The sequence below is a fragment of the Setaria viridis genome, chromosome 7 (genome assembly GCF_005286985.2).
Source record: "Setaria viridis chromosome 7, Setaria_viridis_v4.0, whole genome shotgun sequence".
NCBI lineage: Eukaryota > Viridiplantae > Streptophyta > Magnoliopsida > Poales > Poaceae > Setaria > Setaria viridis.
In genome coordinates, this window is record NC_048269.2 from 2,247,167 (window position 1) to 2,274,568 (window position 27,402).

Here is a 27,402-nt window from a genome sequence, read left to right on the forward strand (position 1 = left end):
TGTTGCTTGGTGCTTTGATTGGGGTATCTTAAAATGCATTGAAGGGTTTAAGGACTCGGTTGACACCCTGAGATAAGTTGGGGGATTTGAAAATGTGTTTTGAGAGTTTAGGGACCCGAATACATCTTGAGACAAGTTCATGAACTTGAAAATGCATTTTAAAAATTTAGGGATCTAGATGACACCCCATGACAAGTTCAGGGACCGTCCATGTATTTGACTCTATACAAGGATTGGACATGATGATCAGCTGAAAACGAATAGACATAGAGCAAAAACCAAATTTAGATGATTATTGAGTTCCTTGAACAAACCATAGAACATGGCAGGGCTCGATGCAAGCATAATATTGTCATTCGCTCCACTCAACAAATGAGAAAAATGTTACAATTTGCTCTATTATTCAACTACCTGCACCAACTGATGCGAATCTTCAAGATGAGCTATATTACCTCCGTGCGTCAGCAGGATCTCCGATCATACACAAATGATTCGTATACACCATTCGAATGGCTCAGATAGTAACATTCTGGTCGTGCGTTGCCTAGATACTGAACCTTTGAAGTATCCAGATGATAGGCCACCACTCCAAAGTGCCCGACCAAAAATACAACTTCCTTATATTGATGGAATCCAAGAATGTCAAATTGATTCACGTAGAATTCCGCATCAACTTTATCATTAACTTCAAAGATATCATCATTGTCTGAGTCCCACTCAGAGCTCTCTTTTGGTACAGTATCTTCTTCTTTAACGATCCAAGCTCCATGCATCTCTCTACTATTCTCCCCTACATGTTTGGCACAATGCATAAGATCATCTTGGCACTTCATGACCCACTCCATCTTTCCATATGATTCGTTGAGGGTCCAAACCCGCAGTTGACATTCATGAGTAATTCCGAAGCATACCCTATTCTCTAATCTCCCTACATATAGTTTTGCATACTCAATGTTTGCTGGCGCTTTAATTACTCGGTATTTATCATCTGTAAATGAAATCCTGAAAGAAAGAACACCATATATATTTTACTATATAATTCACATGTGTTTTTAAGCACATGTTAACTACTACTGCTGTTGTTATAAGAGTTTACTAATAACACTAATAAAAGCATGCACTATTTTGTTGAAACATTATTGTTTAAAAAAAACTATGATGTTGAAATGCATACCTCGCAACGAAAGAACCCCGACAATGCACATAAAGTGCTCCCTGGAGATACACGGCATACCATTGGCGTGGCCCATGAAACAGTGATTTTGATGGTGGATCCAACCGCATGTCCTGAACTATGCCCGCCGGTTCATCTTCTCGGACAAAGGCCTTCTCCTCCCACTGCCCCGTCCTCGATGAGAAGACCTGCAATGTCCAAGGCACAGGTGGCCATTCCATCAAGCGACATGGGTCGTCATCAGGCTCCTCCACTGACGGCAGCTGCTGAATCTGATGCGCCTGATGTGTTTCCTCAACGTTGTCATTGTTGGCAGTTACTGCGCCGTCCGGCAATGAGAAGAACCAGTCTAGGCAGAATTCTGCGTCTTTCTCTTGCTCTCGCAGCAGCGCACGCCGCTCCTCGTCCACCTTGCGCCGGTCCGGCGGCGGTGGCTTCTCCGGAACGACCGGGATCAAGACTACCTCGTAGTGCGGCGAAACGGCCGGATCGAACACGAGGTATGCGCCTTCGTGGTCTCCCTGCTTCGCTCCAGCGCGCTGGGGAACAAGTGCCCACTGCCGCGTCGCCGGGTTGCACACGATGAATCGGCTCGGCCACTCCATGTCGCAGAGGAGGAGCCCATTGCAGTGGTCCAGGACCGACCACCATCTCCTGTACTCCTTGGGGATGAAGTCGAGCAGGTCGTCGATTCCGGGGACGGCCGATGGCGGCGAGGGGCGGGCGAAGAGGTGCGGCCGATCGTGGTCGACGTAGTTGACGAAGACGCCGCGCACCGGGTGGAGGAGCAGCAGCGCGCGGCCGTCCACGGCGGCGCGCCACGCCTTGCAGACGGACCTCGCCGCCGCGAGGCTCCGCGGCGGCAGGCGGCGGAGGACGTCGGCGAGGGCGTCCTCGTGCAGCGCCGCCGCGGCTTTTTCATCTTCGTGGGTCGATTGGCGCGCCATGATGCCCTGCAGATGGAGCGGGCCAAGAAGTAGTAGATGACATAGGCGAAGATGGCGACGCCAAGAAGCACGGCGACTTCGATCTTCATCGTGGAGATATGATGGATGTTGCGTGCTATGCGACGGAATGGCTACGATGCCCTAGACCAACTTCAGCAATAGCTCTCAAACTAAAGTTCCTAAAGATCAAATGGGGTTCTCTTTATTTTTTTTAAGGGTCGCAAAAATGTCTCCAACTCCAGCAATAATCCCCATAGATAGAGGGCACCCTGGAGACCTCGAGGAATGAAGGGTGGAGGGGGAAATTTGGATGCCTCCCCAAAATAGGAAGTTAAGTAGAGAGCCTGCTGGAGTACGTTTTTTTTTACTTGGCCCTCTAAACTTAGAGTAGGGGGCTGTTTAGAGGGTCTGCTAGAGTTGCTGGTAGGTGCAGGGCAGGATTGGAGACGGCTACTATCGCGGGGATTATGAATAATGTACTATGGATAATGTACTGTATCTGCATGCGGATCGGAGACGAATTACGGGCAGTCGTGGGTTCTCAAAGTTGGGCTCCAAAATTCCCAAAAAGAAAAGGTGGGCCCCAAAATTCTCTTAGAATTTTTTTTGTTGGAGCAAAATTAAACAGCCCACTTGTATATAATAGGTCACCTCAAACATTTTTCTCGCAAGATTCACCTCAAACAGGTAAAGTCGCGCGTTTCTTTTTTTTTCCTGTGAAAAAGAGAAGGTAAAACATTCATTCTTTGTTTGAGTACTACCCACCATGAAGATGATAAAAAGATCATAGGTACGCCATTGCAACATCGTCGTACCACAGCGTGTGTGATAAATTTGTATTTGCTAAGATGTATATCACCAACAAGAGCTGAATTCCATATGTATCATCAATAATCTGATTCTCTTGTCTATCACTACGGGAGAAATGGCTATTAATGAAGTGATATGTGGTCGTTAAAAGATTAAACATGTTCATTGTAAGCTATTACTTCCTTCAATTTGCAAGGAAATCTTTGTATCCAATGCCATGTTGAAACTTTATTGCTGGTTGTACCTCTTATTGGAGACTATGAGCCTGATTGGTTGGTGTTCAAGATTTGCCATATCAAAATTTGGGCAGGCTAAAACCTGAGCATGCCATACAAAAACATGGGCAAAAATTCTAGAATAGGACTTAATTAGGTACCAACCAAATGAGTGACAAAGTTTATGGGCTTGGCCTAGTTTAGACAAGATAAATTTTGGGAGCCAACCAATCAATCAGGCCCTATCTCTTTTGCAATTTATTTATTAGGGTAGACTCAACCTAAAGTTTCAACTGTTATTATCGTATCATCATGCCATTCTACAAACAATATCACTCAACCCCATAGTTTCTTCAAGTGGGACCACATTAATTTTTTTCCCTCTCCTCTCTCAGTTCTCTCCCATCTCTCTCCCAACTTCTCTCCTTAGACGTACGACGGACCCGTGATGGTGAGCACAGAGGCATGCCACGTGGGGCGAGGCTATGGCATCAAGCGGCAGACGACGGATCCACAATGTGGGCCTACTAAACACGTGGGGGAAGAAACACCGTCGTCCACAATGTGGGCCTACTAAACACGTGGGGGAAGAAACACCTCTCACTCCCAATGCGCGGACACTTGTTTCTCCGCATCTTGGTGCACGTGTCAATACCATTTCTCACCTGAGAAACAATTTCTTTATTTTTTCCAATCTTTCTTCATTAAATCTCTTGGCACTTCAGTTTTTTTGCTTACGTGAAGTCATTTAATTCTATAAAAACTAGGTGACATGAAAGGTTAGGAATGCACTAATGAGTCTGGGTTATACTAGTTCCTTAACTTCACTTTTGCATTGGTCATAGTGCCCAAGATGTCATCTATGTATTAGCTATGAATGGAGTCGTATATTTTTCTTTCTCCGTGCAATCTAAGTATTTCCAACATTCACACACTCAATTTTCCTTTTATACATATTAAAACTTGAATCGTTGTGCGGAAATCCCTCGCAGTACACGGTAGAAAACTCGGCATTAGTCTCGGTTGGTAGGTCTCAAATCTCTGTAAATTCCATCCAAGATAAAATTTTTGAGACGAAAGGAGGATCTTTAGTCCTGGGTCGTTCAACCAGGCTAAAGATCCCCTTTAGTCCCGGTTGGCAGCCACGCCAGGCGCGGCACGGGCCCCTTTAGTCCCGGTTTGGTTTTACCAATCGGGACTAAAGGGCATCCATACATGCACCTGCATACGCGCTTGCATGGCGCATGCACGTACCCTTTAGTACTTAAAACTTTTTTTATAATAAAACCAAACTAGTATTTATACAAATCAAACTAGTATTTATACAAATCAAACTAGTATTTATACAATTACTATATATACAATTCTTAGTATACTATACAATTCTTAGCATATTATATAAATCAAACTAGTATTTATACAATTGCTATATATACAAAAATTTGTCCCGGTCATTCCTAGGATCCTCTCGTCGAGGTGTTACTCGGTGTGTCTAATGAACGTCCGTTGTAATGAAATTCTCCCTGTGGATTTATCACCTCGTCCACCAAGAATCCTACGAGACCTTTACATATTGCCCCTATTATGTCCTTCTCCAAGATACTATGTTGAATACTCCACATATGTAATTTGGAAATATGTACATGTTACACGAACAATTAAATATAAGAAGCTAGAAAATAATTAACTATTAATAGTTTTATTTTGCATACCTTCATCCCATAAGGCGTCGTCACGGTCTTGGATCCCACAAAACTGTATAGGTGCTCACAGACGTAGTATCCACATAGATTATTCCTGAGTTCCTATCTTAAGCACTTCAAGGGGGAAAAACAAGTTATGAAATATTCGTGTTATAGAATGTACAAAATGTGCAAACTTCATACGTACCGGGAAGTCTATTTTGAATGTAAGTTTTTCTTTGAATGGACCTTTGTGTTTCTTGAGAAATTATTTCCTTGCGCTGCAGATTAAAATAATGAATGATACAATATTAGATGAAAATTTAGGAAACAAACTTTTGCATAGAGATAAAGGTCCAGAATTATTACAAGTTTAACATGTCTTGAATGTCTTGGTAGTCACAGTGACGTGGCTTCTATCAGTCTCAATTATTATGAGGATCTAGTGGAAATTGCGTACGTAAATGTTCATATTAGAGCTAACTAACATTAATCAGGTAAGGAAATAGAAAATGAATATATACAGTACCCATACGTACTCAAAGTTGTACGGCAATAGTATGTAACTCTTGTAATATTGTTTGTCCAGAAAATTGTATACCGCCTCCAACGTTTGCTTCGGCTGCTCCCGTATCTGCTTTTGGTTAATGAGGGATGGATCCATGAAGCCAACATGGAAGTACGGTTCTCTGCGGCACGTCTGAATTAGCATCCTACATAAAATGGAAGACGAAGTTAGTAGGGCGATGTATGCACAAAAAATAATGATGAGTCAAAATTTACATATAGATAAACAAACACTTATAGAACCCATGCGCTGATGAGAGAGATGTCAAGGGCATCCTGATGGTACACTACATATATATCCTTGAATTGCATCCATAGGACTTTCTCGCCTTCGCCGAAAAAATATATCGGTTTTACCCGAAGATCGAACATTTCCCTCTCGTCGGCAGACTGCTTCATGTACCATTCATGGAATTTGTACATCTTCGTGGATAGCTTCCGTACCAATTCAGGCCTTACTAGAGGCTTGCCTAGCTCAAAGGTCCATTTCGGTACAACTGGCTCTGAAGCTGGCAGATCAACTTGCCCTTGACATTCGGTAAGGAACGTACCTGTTTCTTGCATGAATTTCACGATATTTATTTGTTGTTCTAAGGGCATTGCTGCTATCTTTCAAGTGTCTTCATCTGGTAGATCCTTGAGATGGGGGATAGTACTACTTGAAGACAACTTTCCTTTCCTTTTTTCTCCTCTCATCAGCCTTGACTAATGCCCGGTCGTAACACATTCATAGCAATCACTAAAGATACATATAAAAATTACACTCATAACAAGACAATAAAGATACATATGCACTAAAGATTATAGGCGCTCCATAGTGGACTTCACGTAGTCAATTATCCTAAAATAATAGTACAACATAGTAGAATGTTCGCCCTCCAATCCATCTCTACACTTAACTCAATCTTCTCCAAAGTTTAATGAGAGCCACCTCCATATATCCAGTAGCAGAAAAATAATGGCACAACAGAACATCTTCGAGTCCACATACTCAGGCTGAATATCATAAAGGAATCTTGAAATAATTATCAAAACATCTTTTGGAGCAAGTACCACATTCTCATAATAGAAGTGTGGTGGCACACACACAATAGCCCATCTAGGCAAAAGATCTATCCACTAAGCATGACCCATGGTGGTAAGCCAAAACTAACCAAAAGCCACTAGGTCAAGGTTAGTGAACAGATCTTTGCCTGAAGAGGATATTAGGCCAACATACTTCTATTATGAGAATTAGGCTCCAAAAGGCGTTTGGAATACTATTTTAAGATTGTTTTATGATATTCAGCCCGAGTTTGTGGACTCGAAGCTCTTCTATTCTACCATTATTTTCTAGTACTGGAAGAGCAGAGGTGACTCTCCATAGACTTCGGAGAAGATTGAGTTATGTGTAGAGAATAGCGTAAGCACATTTATACAATGTGCAGACACTGTTAACTGGGATTGGAGGAACGGAGGTGGTATATCCATTGCTGGTCCATCTGCATCGTATTACGTGGAAAATGAACATAGGGCTTCGTATAGGATTATTGTTTATAATATTTAGTTCTTGCATTAAACATGAGATAAATAAATTATTGGTCAAAGAAATATAATTATTAATTGTTAAATTATAGTGACATGCAAAATTGTAGCAATGATCAAATTCTATTTTCTTGCACCTACAATTATATACAATTTATTGCAATGACTAAACATTAAAAACACATTTACTCTATTTTTTTCTCATACCTAATATTGATCAAGTTATTTCAACTAATACGAATCATATATAACAAGTAAGCGATCCATAACATTCTAGCTCAAATATATGTATTAATAAAATCATCTTCATTCTCTCTCATTCTAAAAAAAACTCATTTTTCTCCCTTTCTAAAGCATAAAACAAAGCATAATAACAATAAATGAAGGGAGGATGAAGTAGCTAACCTTCACAACACTTTGGATGAGTGAAATCCCCATGGAAATGAGGAAAAAAATTGGCAGCACTTCCCCTAGGGTTCCTTCATCGCCATGGAGGGGAGGCCGAATGTCTCTGGTGGAGTGGAGTGGCTCAGGCTGGAGGAGGAAGAGGAGCTCTCTGTTTGACGATTTTATAGGAGAGGAGATTTTATCCTGGTTGGAAATTTCAATTGGGACAGAATACAACCCCTTTTGTCCTAGTTGGTGGTTTACTCCTAGTTGGAGCTTCCATCCGGGACAAAAAGGGGGTGTCTTTTATCCCGGTTGGAATTACCAACCGGGAGTAAACCTTTTATCCCGATTGGTAACTCCAACCAGGACAAAAGGGTGAGGCTTTTGTCCTGGTTGGAGCTTCCAACTGGGACAAAAGTGGGGCGGTGTCGGTGGGATTTTTCCAATCATTACCACCGGGACTAAGGGGGGGGGGTCTTCAGTCCCGGTTGGTATTTACAACCGGGACTAAAGCTTCCCCCATCCCGCGCGCGGGCCTTCGGTGGTGTACTATTTTTAGTTATGGGCCCAATGTTAACCGGGACAATAGGGGGTGGTGGAAGGTTAGTTCTCTACTAGTGGGATTTTCCTTTAAAAAACATAATGAATAAGCATAATCTGAGCAATATACATTATGTAGAGAAATGACCTTCGATCCCCAACAAAAATCTCAGAATGATTTGGACCCGGGACTAAAGAGGCTTTAGTGCCGGGTCTAAGTTTCATAGTATGTGGAAACCTCTTTAGTCCCGGTTTGTAACACCAACCAGAACTAAAGACCAACCGAGACTAAAGGTGACCTTTTAGTCCTACTTTCACCTTTAGTCTTGGTTGGTGTTACAAACCCAGACTAAAACCTCTTACCCCTTTAGTCCCGGTTGGTGTTACGAATCGGGACTAAAGGGGTCTCTATGGGTGACTACAAAAGGATAGCATCCCCTTCAGTCAGATGTGATATGTAGGTGAGATGGTAAGGAAGCTATGCGCAAGGCAAGAGGTCATGGGTTCGAATACAACGCACTGCGCACACGCATGTTTCGCGTGACTTGTGACTTGTGCGTGTGTGGGAGCTTCCCGGGGATTTCTAATTTTTTTTGATGCAAAACCCTTTAGTCCCGCACCCGAATTATTAGTTCCAGTTGGGAAAACCGAGATCTTTAAGGTTTCCCAACCAAGACTATAGTTCATTTCTCTACTAGTGATAGAACAATGTTGACTCAGCTAACATGGCTCAACGTAGATTATAAAATCTAAGCAAATCAGGCCTAAAGGCTACTTGTTAGTATTGTTAAGGTCTGAAAATTTGATGTTGAGATGTTTTTCTTTTTCAAGAAGAAGAACTCTAGGACTTTCTTTAAGCACGTCTCCTACGTCCCAACACACACACACAAAATTTCTAGGACTTTTTAAAGCATCTTGAGTATTAACATAAGTTGTCATTCTCATTCTTGATACAACAGATATCGGACTCAGTGGGCACTTAATTGACAACCAATAATCTTCTTCCATAGTTTTAACCAACAAGTGCACTGTCAAAATATATATCACTATCAAAACTAAACCCTTATGTAGTCGCACCATCTGGTCTCATTTCACAGTTTTCAAAACCGCCACATCATTTAGACTAAAATGAAACCTCAAATGAAACAGTTCTTAGAAGAACTCCGAGAGTCTAAAAAAAATCTCCCCCAAAACTATCTATTGGGGGCTCTACTAAAATTTTTCTCCCAAAATCATGTCATCTCACAGCAGATCCCTAATAATAAACTCCCCAATACTTCAAAACTAGCTATGTCACCACGTGGACCTCTCTGTTGAGCCCATCCCTCCTCTCCCCTTGAAGCCACCTCTCTCCTTTCTTCATCTCTCGTGACATGGAGCACACCGCCGGAGCCTGTGATTCCTCTCTCGTGACTCCTCTCCACTCTGCATACCATACCAACCTCGCACAGCCAGGAGAGGAGCCGCTCCACGCCGAGGATCTGCCGAAATGGCCGCTGACGCTGCATCTTCGTCGCCTCCGGCCGCCATCACCTGCCAAGGTACAAGCCGCCCCGGCCCAATTTCCTTTGGTCCTTTCCTCTATATACTGCGCAGTGTAAAAATTGACGGCTTGCACGTAGTGGCAGTGGCATGGGGGCTAGGGTAGCTGCTGGTGATGGAGGAGGTGTAGGTGGCCCTGCTGGGGGCCATGGAGATCCGCGTCAAGATCGTCTCCACCTCTTGCTGCAGCGACATCACCGCGTGGCAATCCAAGGCACGCACTACGCACCACGGCAGCAGTTTCTTCTGTTGCGTTTTCTATGGGTGGATTGAAATGTCAGGTCTCCTAGTTTTCCTTCCTTTGCTGAGAGCATGCCGCTGGAGCCCATGGTGGGTGCTCTCAAGAACCTTGTTGGAGCCGTCTCGCCCGATAGCCTAGTGTCGCTGGGCGTGCTACCTGGCTGGTCCATGAATTAGGGAAAGATCAGACTCCCGCATATATGCGGGGTGATGGAGATATTTTTAGCATCCGCGCAGTTTTTACAGGAAGAATTGGGGAACTGTTAGAGGTAAGTTTTGTTTCTTTTTCCCCTAAATAAGTTTTTGGAGAAATTTTAAGGGGGATTATCCCTTAAATAACCCTAATTCCTTAATTAGGGAGAAACATGAAAAAAAGCCTCCAACAGCTCCCGCAAAGACATCGCAAACTTACGGTGACTCCTTTCTCAACTCCCTCACTCCGTATTTTTCTGTGGGCCGTCCACTACTGGAAACCTTGGCTTTAGTCCCAGTTGGTAGGGGTCAAATCTCTCCAAAAACCATCTGGGATGAATTTTTTAAGACAAAAGGGGGTCCTTTAGTTTGTGTCACGCTCCCACGCCCGCCGGCCGGCCACCACCCTCGGCTGCGCCCGCGCTGCCCGCCTCGACTCACGCCCGAGCCCTCACCTCCGCCTGCCCGCCGCTTGGCTGCCCACGCCTCCCGTGCCTCCGCGCCCGTACCTCCACCCATTGTGCCTCTGCCTGCTCTGCCTCCGCTTGGCTCCGGCCACTGCTTGTCTGTTCGCTCGCCGCTTGGATTTGCCCGCCGCTTGGCTTTGCCGCCCGCGCCCGCTCGCCGCTTGGTTGCGCCCGCCGCTTGTCCGCCCACGCCTCCCACACCTCCGCCCTCGTACCTTCACCCGCAGTGTCTCCGCCTGCTCTGCCTCAACTTGGCTCTGGCCACCGCTTGTCCGCCCGCACGCCGCTTGGCTCACCCGCCCGTCTCTTAGCTCCCCCGCGCGCCAGCCCTGCCCTTGCCCCACTGCTGCTTCTCACTCCCAGTGAGGGGAAAGTAGAGGGGGAAGGGGAGGGGCAGCAGGGGGAGGGGGCGGCCACCCGCGCTGAAGAGAGAGGAGAAGGAGGAAGGAGAGGAGGAGGAGGAGGAGGAGGAGGAGGAGGAAGAAAGTAGGGAGAGGATAAGGACTTGGGTGGTGGAGAAGATAAGACTTGGGTGGTTGGACAAAGAAGAGATAAGGACTTGCGCATGGAGACCTGTGTGCGTGCCCCTGTGTTTTTTCCTGGTTGGAAACACCAACCGGGATAAAAACCTCCCTTTTGTACTTGTTGGAAATACCAACCGGAATTAAATCTTTTGTCCCGGTTGCAATTACAACCGGGACAAAAGGCTTTTGTCCCGGTTGGAATTTCAACTGGGTCAAAAGATTTTTTTGGGGGGGGGGGGCCTGTCGGGCATACTCCCCAAGCCCACGAGTAGGCCTTGGACGGCCCACTAAGGGACATACTCGGACAAGATCAGAACAAGGATAGGCGTATCCTTCTCGGACTAGTCTTGTATGTTTATGGAAAACTACTTGGGCCAATACCGAGTAGAACTCTATAATAGTACCCGACTAGGACTCAGACTTGTAACCCTGCCCTCCTGCGTATATAAGGCCGGGCAGGGACCCCCCTCAGGACAACTCCAATTCATCAATCCCCAAGATCAATACAAACCAACACATAGGACGTAGGGTATTACGCAATCTAGCGGCCCGAACCTGTCTAAATCGTGTTCCTTGCATCACCATTGATTCCTTGATTCTCGACAACCCTTACCGCATAAAAGACCACTTAGGGTACCCCTAGGCGGGTTGCTGGTCTAAAACACCGACAACTGGCGCGCCAGGTAGGGGAACTCGTGGAGTTTCTCAGCGCGAACTCAATGGCAAAGGTCATCATCAGGCCCGTCTTCTTCATCGAAGCCGGCGCCACCTTCATTTTTGGATCCTGGCTTTGCGTCGCCGAAGGCTCGGGTTCGTTCCGGCACCAGATCATCAACGTTTAGAAAAAGAAACCAGAAGATTTGACTAGGAAAAATCAAGATTTCAAAGTCAATGAGTTCGAGTTCGACTACGCGTCGGATTCGACTTCGCCTCGGACTACTCCAACCTTCCACTCAGGGGTCGGGCACTCCCCAGGACTCGGGGTCGGACTCGCTTCGGACTCGACGGCAACAGTCTGCATCCAAGTCGGTTTCGATCTCAACGTGGTTCCCACACGGACTCCGCAACGCAACCAAAGTCTACCAAGGTTTTCTTGCTCAGCCCCGAGTCGAACTCGGGCATAACGAGGATTTCGACTCTGACTCATCCTACTCACCAGAGATACCATTATCTGGCCCAGCCCAAGGGTTGGTAATCACTTCGACATCCCAAGGCAGATTCGTCCACTGGCCGGGATTGCGACCCTCTCTTCCCGACCATGACTACGACTCGCGCCTTGTTGCCCATATAGACAACCTACCATATCAAGAAGGTGTTCCACTCACTTCCAACCACGAAGAAAGTTATATAGATATTGCAACATCAAGCTCCGAAAGCTACTACCCGGACAGGGAGATACTTGTTATCACTCAGAACAACAACCCGGGTACTAGCCAGAACAGAACCCCCAGGCGATTGGCACAAATCGACTACATCTCCGAAGACGAATCTACAGCTGACGCCCCTCCCGTCGAAACTTCCGAGCAGCGCAACCAACGAAGGGCACGCAACGCCACTCGAGTTGAGCGACGACAGTCGATGGCTACAAATATTCCTATTACAAATCTTGAAAGGGCTTTCAATGCAGTCTAGGCTTAGGAGCACAATACTCCACTCGCGACTATCGCTTCAATCAACCTTTTGATGACATTGATGCCTCAGGATAAGGATAACGCAGCCACAGCTCAACTTGTGCAGCGTGGCAACGGACTAATCGCACAACTCGCGGAGCAAGCTTACAAGCTGCTCGACAAAGAATCACCAATCCCGTCCGTTCCTCGTATCACATCTCATCAAGAAGGTAGCAGTGGAGCTGCAGATAAAAATGCCGCCCCACGAGATGATGATGCAGTCAACCAACCCTGGCAACACAGCCAAGGTCCAAGCAAGCATAAAGCTCCTACTCGACAGAAGGATGTGGGTGAAGTCAGCTGCACCAACTCGGTTAAAAGTATCCGCCCTACTCGGAAGATCCACGAGATGTCCAACTTCAGCGATCTGCGTGAAATTCTCAACAGTCGGCGCGAACAAGAAGTCGACAGCTACAACCATTTTCCTGCTTTCACACATCAGGTAATGAAAACAAAATTACCCGAAAAGTTCAAGCCAACCGGAATTACCAAATACGACGGCAAGCAAGACCCAGTTCAATGGCTACGCTGTTACTCGCTAGCCGTCCAAGCAGCCGGGGGTAATAACGACACCAAAATCATTCATTTCCCCATATGCATGGAGCCCGCACCTCTGACCTGGCTCGAGTCACTCAAACCCAAGTCCATTAATTCTTGGGCAGACTTGACAAAGGCTTTCACCAACAACTTCGCAGGCTCCATGGCTAGACCAGGCAACAAAATCGACTTACGACAAATTAAGCAAAAAGAAGGCGAGACCTTACGCGACTATCTGCGATGGTTCTTCGAAAAGAAGGCTACCATAGTTGACATATCCGAAGCAGACGTCATTGAGTGCTTCCAAAATGGACTCTATGATCGATGAACATACCAAGACTTCGGTCGCCGACGACCAGCTGATGTCAAAGAACTCAAACTCATGGTGCAATAGTGGGCCGATGAAGAAGACAAAGAACGAGAACGGTTCAGTTCCCACTGTAATCGCGGACGCGACAACATCCTCAATAATGAAACAGATCAAACTCCGCATAACGATGCTCGGAACTCCTATCCGGGTAACCACAATCGCAAAAGGAAACCTGACAACACCGTTGCTGCCATGACCAGCTCCGGAAAAAAGGGACATCGCAAAAACGACGAAGGACCAACCTTCACGGAGCTACTCAAAAAGCAGTGCCCATGGCACCCGACTAGCAAGCACTCCGCAATAGACTGTTACAGCATGCGCCGAGTCAGGCAAGACCTACCCGTACCACCAACTCCTGAAGAGTACGCCAAAAACAGAGATAAGGGTAAAAACAAAGCCCGCAATGATGAAGATGAGGACGGCGATTTCCAACCAGCTTCAAAAACCATCAACGTCATTTTTGGCGGCATTCCTAGCACTGCATCCAAGCGAGCTAACAAACTAGTACTCAGGGAGATCATGGCCATCGAGCTGACGGACTCCACACCGCTAAAGTGGTCGGAAGTTCCAATTTCTTTCAGCAGAAAAGATCAATGGACAAAATTTTCAGAACCAGGCCGTTTTCCACTAGTCCTGGATCTAGTCGTGGCAGGATCAAAGTTAACCAAAGTACTCATCGACGGCGGGAGCGGCCTCAACATTATTTTTGCCAAAACATTAAGGAAAATGTGCCTCGACGTCACTGAAATGCTTACCCCAACGGATTCACCTTTCTACAGCATTGTGCCCAGAAACGCGGCCATACCACTGGGACAAGTTGTCCTTCCAGTCACCTTCGGAACTAAGGAACATTACCGCACTGAGTACATCAGATTCGAGGTCGCCGACTTCGAGACATCTTATCACGCCATACTCGGGACGGCCAGCACTAGCCATACCACATTATGTCTACCTGGTACTCAAAATGCCAGGTCCCAAAGGAGAGCTCACGTTACGAGGAGATCTCCGGAGATCCTACGAATGCGACACCGAAGCCGTGGAAATTGCTGCGACTACTCAATCTCCTAGTCCCATGCAGCAAGTCTTCACAGCTTCTAAAAAGCTCCACCCAACTGAACTAGAGATCCCGAAAAACAAGTCGGGGTCCACAAAAGTAAAACCCACCAGTGAGCAAGACTTCAAGTCAGTCGACCTCCAAACTGGTGATCCTTCTAAGACAGCCTGATCGGAACAGGCCTAGATCCTAAATAGGAATTCGCGCTCGTCAGTTTCCTTCGGGCTAACCATGATATCTTCGCTTGGAAGCCAGCTGACATGCCAGGTGTGTCCAAGGAACTGATCGAGCATTCTCTCAACGTCGATCCCAAAGCTACTCCAAAACGGCAACGACTACGCCGGTTCGCTCAGGACAGACGAGAAGCAATCAAAAAAGAGTTAGCCAAGCTACTCGCGGCAGGATTCATCAAGGAAGTCTTCCATCCTGACTGGCTCGCCAACCCTATGCTTGTTCGTAAGAAAAACAACGAATGGAGAATGTGTGTCGACTACACCGACCTCAACAAACACTGCCCGAAAGATCCTTTTGGGCTACCCAGGATTGATCAAGTGGTTGACTCCACCGCCGGGTGCGCCTTGCTATGCTTCCTTGATTGCTACTTCGGCTATCATCAGATAAGCCTCAAAGAGGAAGATCAAGCCAAAACAGCGTTCATCATGCCTTTTGGAGCTTTCTGCTACAAAACAATATCCTTCGGACTAAACAATGCAGGAGCGACTTATCAAAGGGCCATACAGATGTGCTTCAAAAAACAACTTCATCGCAATGTCGAAGCTTATGTCGACGACGTCGTCGTCAAAATAAGAAACCGGGAGGAACTCATTGCTGACTTGGAGGAAACTTTCTCCAGTCTCCGCGCTTTCTGATGGAAACTCAATCCTACTAAGTGCGTCTTTGGAGTACCTTCCAGCAAACTACTCGGGTTCATCATTAGCCATCGCGGCATTGAGGCCAACCTAGAGAAGATATCTGCCATCACAAACATGCAGGCACTAGCCAGCATTAAGGATGTGCAGAAACTCACAGGCTGCATGGCCGCCCTTAACCGGTTCATCTCGAGACTTGGAGAACGGGGACTACCCTTCTTCAAGCTTCTCAAATGCCAGGACAAGCTCAAATGGACGGAAGAGGCAGAGAAGGCATTAACACAACTCAAAGACTTTCTGTCAAAGCCTCCTGTACTCACCGCTCCCTCGCCGAACGAAGACTTGCTCCTATACATCTCCGCTACTACTCATGTCGCCAGCACGGCAATAGTAGTCGAACGGTCTGAACCGGGCCACGCTTACAAGGTCCAACGACCTGTCTACTTCATCAGTGAAGTACTCTCGGACTCCAAAACTCGGTATTCACCGATACAAAAGCTATTATACGCTATTCTGCTCACCTCCCGGAAGCTGCGCCATTATTTCCAAGAGCACAACATCACAGTCATCTCCGACTTCCCGCTCGGCGAAATTCTCCATAACAGAGATGCCACGGGTAGAATCTCCAAATGGGCAGTTGAACTCGGAGCTCTCACTTTGAACTTCAAGCTAAGGACAGCCATCCAGTCTCAGGCTTTGGTCGACTTCATAGCTGAGTGGACTGAAAATCAAGTTCCAAAACCAGTCGAACGACCAGAACATTGGGTAATGTACTTCGATGGATCCCTCAAACTTGAAGGAGCCGGCGCAGGCATCTTACTCATCTCCCCCAAAGGAGACCAACTCAAGTACGTGCTGCAGATATTCTGGGAAGCATCTAATAATGAAGCCGAGTACGAAGCACTGCTACACGGCCTTCGCCTCGCCATCTCCCTCGGCATCAAACGACTACTGGTGTACGGCGACTCCCTAGTCGTCATAAACTAGGTCAATGATGAGTGGGACCGAAACAAGGACAACATGGACGCCTATTGCAAAGAATTCCGTAAACTGGAAAACAAATTCTCCGACTTGGAGTTCCATCACATCGTCCACGACAACAATGTTGCCGCCGACGTTTTATCCAAAATGGGCTCAACTCGTGCAGAAGTTCCAGATGGAATTTTCGTACACGAACTACGCAAGCCATCCATACCTGAATAGGTCATACCACCAGTAGTCCCGACTACTGACGTCTCCCGAGAAATCATGATGATAGAAGTTGACTGGAGGACACCTTTGATCGACTACATCAAGGATCACCAGTTACCATCCGACAGGAATAAAGCTGAGTAAATCTCCCGACGAGCAAAGAATTACGTTCTAGTCGGAGACAAGCTCTACAGGAAGGGTGCATCATCTGGAGTACTCATGAAGTGTGTCACCAGAGAAGATGGCCAAGAAATCCTAGAAGAGATTCATAGAGGAATCTGCGGCAACCACGCCTCTTCAAGGACACTAGTTGGCAAGGCTTTCAGAGCAGGCTTCTACTGGCCAATGGCTCTAGCCGACGCCAAGCAACTAGTCCAGAAATGCAAAGCTTGTCAATTCTTCACAAAACAGCAACATGTGCCGGCCTACAAGCTAGTCACAATACCTCCAACATGGCCATTTGCCTGCTGGGGGATCGACATGATAGGTCCGTTACCAACTGCGCCAGGAGGATTCAACAGAGTACTCGTGGCAATCGACAAATTCACCAAATGGATCGAGGTCAAACCAGTCACTTGCCCCAAGGCAGACCGAGTCCTTGACTTCTTGGATGAAATTGTACATCGCTATGGTTTTCCCAACAGGATCATCACAGACCTCGGGTCAAACTTCAATAATCACGGCTTTTGGGAATATTGCAAGAGCAGTGGCATCGACGTCCGCTACGTCTCGGTTGCTCATCCGCGAGCCAACGGACAAGTCGAGCGTGCTAATGGCATGATACTCGACGCTCTGAAGAAACGACTACATGATGTTGGCAACACCAAAGGAGGCAGATGGCTCAAAGAGTTACCCAATGCCTTATGGGGCCTATGTACCCAACCATGCAAGACTACGGGACTTTCACCCTATTTTCTGGTATATGGCTCGGAAGCCATACTACCCGCCGACATCATGTGGCAATCACCATCAGTTGAACAATATGACGAAGAACTGGCAATAGAAACACGGAGAACGGATATAGATAGTTTAGAAGAAACAAGATGTGCAGCACTAGTACAATCTGCCAGATACCTTGACGGTTTAAGGCGTTATCACGACCGAAACATCAAGGAAAGATCTTTCAACTCGGGCGATATGGTCCTTAAGCGTATTCAAGACACGTCAAGATTGCATAAACTCAATTCACCGTGGGAAGGTCCTTACATCGTTTCAAAGGTTACGGGACCCAGATCTTACAAACTCCAAGAGCTCTCAGGAGAACAAGTGCCAAATTCCTGGAACATCGAACATCTCTGTCGGTATTACCCATAGCAGCACCCGTGTAATCGCTTCAAGGCAACTACTCGGACCAACCGCCCGACTACCAACTTCAAGCTGTCAGTTTCGACATATGCTTTCAAGCACAAGGATCATTGCCCTGATACAAAATCTTCGTATCAATTTTCACTGAAACAATAGTACATCAAGCTACATACGAGTACAAGTACTCGGCATACACGAAGACTACAAGCAACGGCCTACTGGCTGGCTGCATTCAAGCCTCAGGCTTTTACTATATCACAAGGCCGTTCAAGTCTGCCAACCACGATTAGGGCTCACACGCAAGGAAGCTGCGCAAAACACAGCCATGCCTAGGTACCCTACCCAAGGCAACGCCAGGAACTCCAGCTGCGCCACTGCCTTGACAGCGGCAACGTCAAATCCGGCACGACGCGCCTAGAGGGAACCAAGGCTGCTCTTTTGCTAGCCTTGCGGAGCCAATCTACTCTACGGCCGCACCTCCACCTCTTTCAGAGCGGGATAAAGACCGCGGCACTCATCACCCATCACTCACGAGTTCCAGCGCGTACTCCACTGGATCACGAGCTGCAAGATGAGGTGTGCGATAAAACCTCCTACGAGGATTCTTCTAGCATCGCGGCTATCCCTACGAGTGCAGGAGTTTGTGGAGGGAAGGTGGTCTCAATCTACGAGGAATCTTCTAGCACCGGTGCACTCTTTGATAGCTCTCTACACTCAAACAGAAGCAACCGAAGGTAGTCCATCGCTACTCAGGAACTTGAGGTTGTTCGCCCACCAGATGGCCCTATTTATAGCCGAAAGCCACAACTACCACTGGCCCAAGAGTTACTGTGCACCCGTGATCAATAAATCTGACAACTCCTGACTACCCACGTGACCGCACTTATGCCACACCAAACAAAAAAATGCAGTACACCCGTCGATCCACAAAGGACAAAGGAGTACAGTATACCTATCCCTCAAAAGACGAGTACTCAAAATAGCATTACGACTAGTCGACACTTGGGACTACTACAAGCCAAGCATGGCCTACATGTCGGGGGCTTCGACTACTCCGACCTTAGGGTCGGGCGAGACGAATCCCCTCCCCAGAGGGTCGGGCCCAGCCGAGTTGCCATACTTCGGGATTCGACAAAATGGAGTAAAAACTACTCTTCGGAAGACAACGACACAACAAATCCAAAGGCTTGGCATTTCAAAATATCAATGTACTCGAATACAAGAGTACACAAACAACTCAAAGCTCTTCCAAGGAGACAAACTCCGACATCTTGGATGCAATAGGCTCCGCCTCCTCGAGGTACTGCGCCTAAGCCTCCTCTATGCAGTTGCGAGCCACGCCATCACCAGCTGCCGCCAAGTCTGCCCTCGGGTAGTAGGACTTCACAACCGCAAGAACCTGTTTGCAAACAGTCTTGCAAAGTCCCGCCACTTTACTCGGGGCAGCTCTTAGTCGCTCTACTAGCGATTGCGGTCCTACACCTTCCTCCACGGGGGCTATGGCATTCACCAAGTCTTCGGCCGCTCCAGACAGCTCTCGGAGTTCGCCCCGAAGTGTTCCCAAGGTCTGGGCATGATCTCTGCATGCCACCATGGCCATGGCAAGCATCACGCCATTCTGCATCTTTCGGTCCCACTGATGCTCGCAAGCAGCCTGTGCTTCCATGAGCGCGGCCCGAAGATGTTCGGCTTCATCTGCCACTCGGTCATGAGCGTTCCTCCAATCGATAACTTGGCTCCTTGCAGCCACTTCCTTCTTCTTGAGCTCTACAAAACAAAGAACTCAGGCCACAACCAACTACAGTTGGACACACCCAGAGTAGTCGACATGCTCACCTTGATACTTCTTGTTCAAGGACTTGTAGCGGCTCTCCAGTCTTTCCTGCAGAACTGCGTGATCCGTGCGTTCCACGGCAAAGGACTTTGCCCCGACTTCATGAACCCGAAGAGCTTCTGTCAGTCAGGCACATTCTTGCTCCAACTGGCGGCTTCTTTCCTGAAAAATCCAAGTATGGTGTAATCAGTTTAGAAGCCTCACGACTACTCGGGTCATGCAATAACATCAACAATATCTACCTGGAAGCCCCGGAAAACATCAATGGCCCTCTGGAACTCCAAGTCAGAAGGCAGACTGAGTACTGACCTTTGGGTACTCTCCACAAGATAAGGAATCGTACCCGGAGCAGCACCTACAACATTCACCATGTCAGCTACCAACTACGACTACAATAAACATCCCACAGGCACTTACCTGGAGCAATCGCTTGTTTGGTGTTTCCAACATCTACTACGGCCAGCGATCCGCCAGTAGATGATGACAAAGCAGCGCCTCCTGAACCTGATGCCGTAGCAGGAACCTCCACTGAGCGAATCACGTCCTGAAGCATTGACATAGTAGCTCCAAGACGGCCGGCATCAACCTCGGGTACCTCTTCAACCGTTAAGTCCTCCAAAGGAACAGATGTTGTAGTCGAGCTATCCGGTGCTACCCCTGTTTCTACAGGGATGGTCTCTTCTGCATCTCTGCACCAAAAAAAAGTCACTAAATGACTTCAAGACAATCCAATGTCATTCAAAAAAAAAGAGACAAGGAAGCTCACCGGGTTGAACGTGGCGGAAGTCGCACACGTTTCTTCTCGGTGATAGATGGCCGAGTACTGGGCGCCGCGAGCGCTGTCTTCTCGCCAAGACCTACAAAACCAAAGTCAAGACTCCAATACTATTCGAACGAATACAAGCAGAAGGGACAATGCCTACCACTGGCGATCACATTGGATAGCAAGGTACCAGTAACGAGTACCGGCGACACCTCTTTTGCTGTACCCGCTGCTCCAGCAGGCAACCCCAGGACCGCCTGATCAGCAATAGGTGGCTTGGCAGCTGATGGAGTTGGCGCGGTTAACTCGGGGGCTACCCCAGTATCTGTTGATGGTACCCTCTCTGGCACCATGTCAACAGCCACACCGCCGACTTCTGGGTCAGTTCCGTCCATTTCTTCAGAAACAACCTCATCTTCACCAAGTGCCGTATACACAGCCTTCACGAACCAAGGCAAGATTCGCTACATCAATAACGAAGCTCAAATTCATCATTAACAGACAAGTTACCGACTACATACCTTGGTACCCCGGGACCTCTCAGGAGTTGAAGCAGACTTCGCCGCAGACATCTTGCGGACTACTCTGCGTCTTTTAACAGGTGGAGACGGCTCGCCCTCAGACTCGTCAACGACAGCTTCCGACTCTTCTTCCGACTGCGCCAAGTAGCCGGCAAGAACTCGGGACTTGAAAACAACAAAATCGGTATCAGCAACAAGAATCACAAGTCAACAAACAACAAGTTGGGAGCAAAATGACATGCCACTTCTGGCTCGTACCAGGCATCATACTGGCGAAGGGCTGCAGGGATTACTGGTACTCCCTGATAATTCCTAAAAAACTTAGCCAGCAGCGCCTCTACATCATCATCGGATATGTCCTCACCGGACATACGCGACGGATCCTTCAGACCTACGTACTCACTTCCCGAGTGAGCACGTTGTTGGAGCGGCTGAACCCTTCTCTTCAGGAAGCTGGCTGCCACGTTGATCCCAGTCAAACCGAGTGCCTTCAAATCGGTGATCTGCTGCATTAGGTGATCGAGCTCAGGGGTGTCCTCGGGCTCGCTCACCCAGTTCTCTGCATGCTTGCGCGCGTGACCAGTCACCACAGGCAAGCGGGGTTCATGATTACCGATATAGAACCACCTTTTCTTCCACTCCCCATGAGAGTCGGTCAGGTTGTACTCAATATACGCGCCTGAGTTCCTAAGCTGAAGCCCGACGCCTCCGAAGACTTCCGTCCGCTGGGCACTCGGCTGAGGCTTGCAACGGAACAGCTTCCTAAACAACTCGAGACTTGGAGGTACTCCTAGATAAACTTCACACAGATGTACAAATATAGACATGTGCAATACTCCATTGGGATTCAAGTGGACGAGCTGAAGTTTGTAGTACTTGAGAATACCTCTGAAGAAGTTAGAGGTGGGCACCACCAATCCCCTTTCCACAAAATGCGCAAGCATCACCGTCTCGGCAGGATGTTCCTCAAACTGCCACGCATTGGGAAACGCAGGGCGCCACTCAAGGATCTCCTTCGGCTGAAGGAGCCTTGCATCAACTAGCACTTGCACAGCTTCCTCCTTCATCACCGAGTGTTGCCAAGTCATCCCAGGTGGCGGCGGCACAGTTTGGTTCGTCGGCCCCACCATCGGCGCCGGCAGCACCACCTCCTTCCCCTTCTTGGATTTGACCTTGCCCAATGCCGGAGCCTTGCCCTGGATCTTCTCGGATTTCTTGCCCATCTTCTTGGTGCGCATTCGATGGACTAAACCTCAAGGCAGAAGGGGCTCGACACTCGGATCTTTCTCCAAAAAGCGTGGCAATGGCGGCAGCGGGGGTTTTCACGGAGGCAAAAATGCAGAGCGGAGGTGCAGAGGAAAAAGAAGAACAGATCTAATGCCCATGCGGCGTAACAGCAACCAAAAAGGGGCTTTCCAGATTTATCTCCGCCAGCTCCGGTTTCCATGCATCAGTTGCGCCACGGACAGATTAATCGCGTATTAACTTCCTTAAACACCCAACGGCTACTCTATTCAACGGGCTGCTGACCACTTCAACGACAAAGATCGCCTAAGTGCTCGGGGGCTGCGGGTACCGTACCCGTTGGCCAGTTTTTTCTTTTCCCAAGATCTCCAAGGGTAAAATGGACAAAAGCTGGCTTGACCCTAAGCCTGACTCTTCGAGTCAACCTAAGGCTCGGGGGCTACTCCATATGGAGTGCGATTGACATCGCACTACCATATAAAATTACTCAGGAATAGAGACAACTCGAAGCTGCAGAAAGAGTACCTTCCAGCCACGTGATAGTACTCGAGCACTTCAGTCTGCAAAACTACTCGGGTAGTGCCTGCAGTGCCCAAGACTACGGCGCACGACTACAAAGTACTCGGGGGCTTGTCGGGCATACTCCCCAGGCCCACGAGTAGGCCTTGGACGGCCCACTAAGGGATGTACTCGGACAAGATCAAAACAAGGATAGGCGTATCCTTCTCGGACTAGTCTTGTATGTTTATGGAAAACTACTCGGGTCAATACCGAGTAGAACTCTGTAATAGTACCCGACTAGGACTTAGACTTGTAACCCTGCCCTCCTGCGTATATAAGGCCGGGCAGGGACCCCCCTCAGGACAACTCCAATTCATCAATCCCCAAGATCAATACAAACCAACACACAGGACAAAGGGTATTACGCGATCTAGCGGTCCGAACCTGTCTAAATCGTGTTCCTTGCGTCACGACACCTCCACCCCTCCCCACCAGGTCCCTCCACCCCAGCCGCCTCCTCCTCCTCCTCCTCCCCCTCCACCCCCGCCGCCTCCTCCCCTCCGCCCTTCCACCCCCGCCGAGCCCCTCCACCCCAGCCGCCTCCTCCTCCTCCAACCCCTCCTCCCCTCCGCCCCTCCACGCCAACCCTCCTGTCGCCGCATCCTGGATATATATATATATATATATATATATATAGAGAGAGAGAGAGAGAGATAGAGAGAGAGAGAGAGGCTCGAGCCATCCCGCTGCCACCATCTCACAGATCCGCTGCCGCCACCATCCCGCTGTCGCCGCCAATCTGCACCGCCGCCTCACCTCACCCCACCGCTGCTCCTCATCGCCAGTGAGGGGCGAGCGGAGGGGGAGGGGAGGGGAGGGGAGGTAGAGGGGGCAGGCGAGTGAGAGAGGGAGGGAGGGAGGAGGGCCGGTGCCGCACGGAGTGAGGGAGGGAGCAGGACGGAAGGAGTGAGAAGGATGAAGGGAGGGGGAGTGCTAGCTAGCGGAGGAGATAAGGATTGAGTGGCGCGGAGGGAGGAGCGGAGGGGGGACGCGTGGATGGGAGGTGTACGCGCGGCCCAAAAAAATCTAAGTGCCGGGTGCGTGGACGGGAGCCCTCTAGTACCTGTTGGGGGTTCCAGCCCCCATCCGGTATTAGAGGCGCTCCGAGGGATCCCGAACTTAGATATGGTACTAATGCTACCTTTAGTACCAGGTCCAAATTGAACCGGTACAAAGCCTCATGACGAGAGGTCATATTTCTAGTAGTGTGCACGGATGAATCATCAACCAGGCGTGCATCTATCTGTCATCACAGAATCAAATAAAGATTGAAAAAGTATCTAGGAATGCATGAACCAGATAACTCATTTTAGATTGAGAAAATCTTTGCACCAGGCGCTCAACAGGAAAGAATGTTGGATTTGACCGCTTCCCGAATCCTGCACGTGCTGACGTGACCAATTTTAAAGTATTGGGAAGTTTATTAATTGGGGATCTATTGTGGGATGACATCCCATGATTTTGGGGAAATACAATTTTAGTAGAGCCCCTGATAGATTATTTTGGGAAGAATTTGTTGGAAGACTCTTGAAGTTGCTCTTACCATGCAAATTTTATTTTTGTTGTTTTATAAGCAGCCGTTGTATTTAGTTCACCCATGATGTGATGTGGAATCTTTTAATTGAACACGTGATCATATGAAATGAAACTCTAACTCTTAGTGGAAGGTGTGGAAGAGTTTCTTAGTTGGAAACCATGTAAAACAAGTTCCATCCCCACCATGAAACCTATTTCCTTCCTCTCTTCCTCTCTTCATAACTATGATAACATGTCACCATATTTACCTACGTGACATCTTATTTATGGAGAATAAAACTCCCGTGGAGAGTGGCGCAAGGAAGCACATGGCTAGAAAGCACGACCTCAGCTAACAAAGGCCTTGGTGAAATAAGTTTATGTTATATTATTAGAAACCTTATCTGTTGGCCGTTTCTTTTCGCGCCGGTCAAGTTTGCGGCCCGTTGACTTATCAGCCAGCTCAATGATCAATGATTTGCACTCCAACTAACCAAATCAATCAATCATCATTCATATAGTATAAGCACCACCACCACCCGTCTGGTAAAACAGTCGTTGCATCCCACTCACACGCATCCATCCACCATGGAGACGACGACGGAAGTGGCAGCGCTCCCGAGCGATGCCCTCTCCCACGTCTTCTGCCGCCTGCCGGCACGGAGCCTCGCCGAGGCCCGGAGCGTCTGTAAGGCGTGGCGCGCCATCGTCGACGCCCGCGCGCTGCTGCTCCGGCGCCGCAAGCTCCTCCCACACAATGTCCACGGCGTCTTCGTCAACTACATCGACCATTGCCGGCCGCACCTCTTCTCCCGCCCCTCGCCGGTGGCATCGTCAGCGAGCTACGACAAGATCAACAACATGCTGGGCTTCTTGCCCACTTACAATAATGGGGACTGGTGGTCCGTGCTGGATCACTGCCGGGGCCTTGTGCTCTGCGACATCGAGCAGGGTTGCCAGCTCTGCGTGTGCAACCCGGCGACGCAGAGGTGGGCACTCGTGCCACCCCGGTGGCAAGCGAGGGCCAGATGGCGCAGCTACGTCAGCGCGTACCTGACCTTCGATCCGGCCATGTCGCCGCACTATGAGGTCATCTTGATCCCCACCGTGCTGGAATGGCCACAGCCAGAACCCCCTGGCCTTCAGAAGGCGAGAAATCAGCGGCGAGCATTTGAGGTGCGGCTGCACGGGGTAGACGATGCGCCGTTCTGCCTCGATGAGTGGCTACATTTCTCTTCAGACGTCGATGAGGAAGAGGAGGAGGAAGGGTTGGGGGATGAGGACATGGAGCTCAGCCATGTCGAGGATACATGCCACCTGACGGAATGGCCGCCGACGCCATGGACGTTGGATGTGTTCTCGTCGAGGGTTGGCCGGTGGGAGGAGAGAGCCTTTGTCCGCCAAGGCGAGCCGGCGGGGACAGTCCAAGACATGCTGTTGGATCAACCGAAACCGACATGCCGGGGGCCACGGCAACGTTACGCCGCGTACTGGCAAGGAGCGCTTTACGTACACTGCCGAGGTTCTTTCATTGCTATTAGGTAAGCAAACCACGGCCATACGTAGTACTCCATCCGTATTGAAATATTTGTTATTGCTGATATTTTCTTACAACGTTTAACCATTTTCTCTTATTCAAAAATTTATTGCAAATGTACGAAAAGATAAGTCTTGATCAAAATACCTAAACTAAGTCACGCACAAAATAAATGATACTTACATAATTTTTTGAATAAGACGAGTCAACAGTGACAAATATTTTGATACAGAGGTAGTATTATTTTTCATCTATGCACATGATCATATTAAATTTTATTGTTGGCATCATGTTAAGAAATTAGGCTCAGGTACACAATGAAATAAATTTAGGTAGATTGATTTAATTAATGATCGTTATCTGTGGTACGTATTTGTTGGGCTGTAAGTGGTGAACTATCATATGGTAATTTTTTTCAGGCTTTCATTGTTGAATAATAATTACCAAGTGATTAAAACGCCCTCAGACATTCAGAAGAACACATCTGCTAAACCATATCTAGGGATATCAGAAAAAGGAGTGTACTTTGGGATAGCTCAAAAGTGTCAATTACGGGTTTGGATCCTCAATGAATCACGTGGACAGATGGAGTGGATCTTGAAGTACGAAGATGACCTTACACACTATGCCCAACATGTAAGACAATATGACGGACAGATGGATGGACCATGGATTGTTCATGATGCGAATGACACTGATAGTGTTTCTGAAGCTATGAAACAGAGTTCGGAGTGGGACTCCGACAGCGATGATATTTTTACAATTAAAGCTGGATCAACTGATGAGGAATACTATGGTGCAGGCTATGACATTCTTGGATTCCATCCTTATAAGGAAGTTGTCTTTTTGGCTGACTACTTTACAGTGGTGGCCTATCATCTGAAAACATCAAAGGTTCGGTATCTTGGCAACTCACGTCCAAAGAGCTACTATCATAGCTTTACAAATGACATATACGAGTCATTTGTGTACACTCCTTGTATGATCGGAGAGCTTAACAGAGGCAGCACGATGAAGGAAAAATTGAATTTTCATGTGAATAATAGAGGTGTGCTCATGTTTGAGCGCTGCCATATGTGGTTTATTGACATAGTTTCTGAATTTGAGTGTTAGTTGGGATATCACTTCTCAGTAAGATTCCTATATGTACCATACTGTACATTGGTTTCAAAGTTTCAGTAATGAATCACATCCTATGTACCTTATCAGTCTTAAGAAGTCCCTCCTGCGATCTTACTTAAAAAAACAAACTAAAAAGAGTTTGTTACGAAAATCTTCAAAAACGAAATATGTGGTTAAGTTGGTTAGGTTCCTTGTGGTAAAATTTGCCTACCCTAACCCAAGTCTCGACTCAAACAGACATATGAATCATACAAAATTGTAGAAGGAAATTTATATAATAATTATCAAATGATAAAAGAAAAATATATAGCTACAGGCGTATTAAAGAAGAAGAGGAAAACGGAAGACAAAAGGAGGAACAAAACAAACCATACCACAATGGCCATGAAATCACCAATGGGCCGCCCCTTTAGGAACCTGCCCACACTAACCCTACACTTGGAGTTTTTGGTATATTGTATGGCTTCTATCATGGTTGTTCCATTTCCATGCAT

General features: G+C 47.7%; 1 protein-coding gene across 1 annotated transcript; it reads left to right on the forward strand.

The window, feature by feature from the left end:
- Positions 1-24,820: 24,820 nt before the first annotated feature.
- Positions 24,821-26,994, forward strand: LOC117865228 (uncharacterized). The gene is made up of 2 exons (XM_034749380.2): positions 24,821-25,790; positions 26,206-26,994. The coding sequence occupies exons 1-2, from the start codon at positions 24,838-24,840 to the stop codon at positions 26,897-26,899; spliced, it is 1,647 nt and encodes a 548-aa protein (XP_034605271.1). The 5' UTR covers positions 24,821-24,837; the 3' UTR covers positions 26,900-26,994.
- Positions 26,995-27,402: the final 408 nt, after the last annotated feature.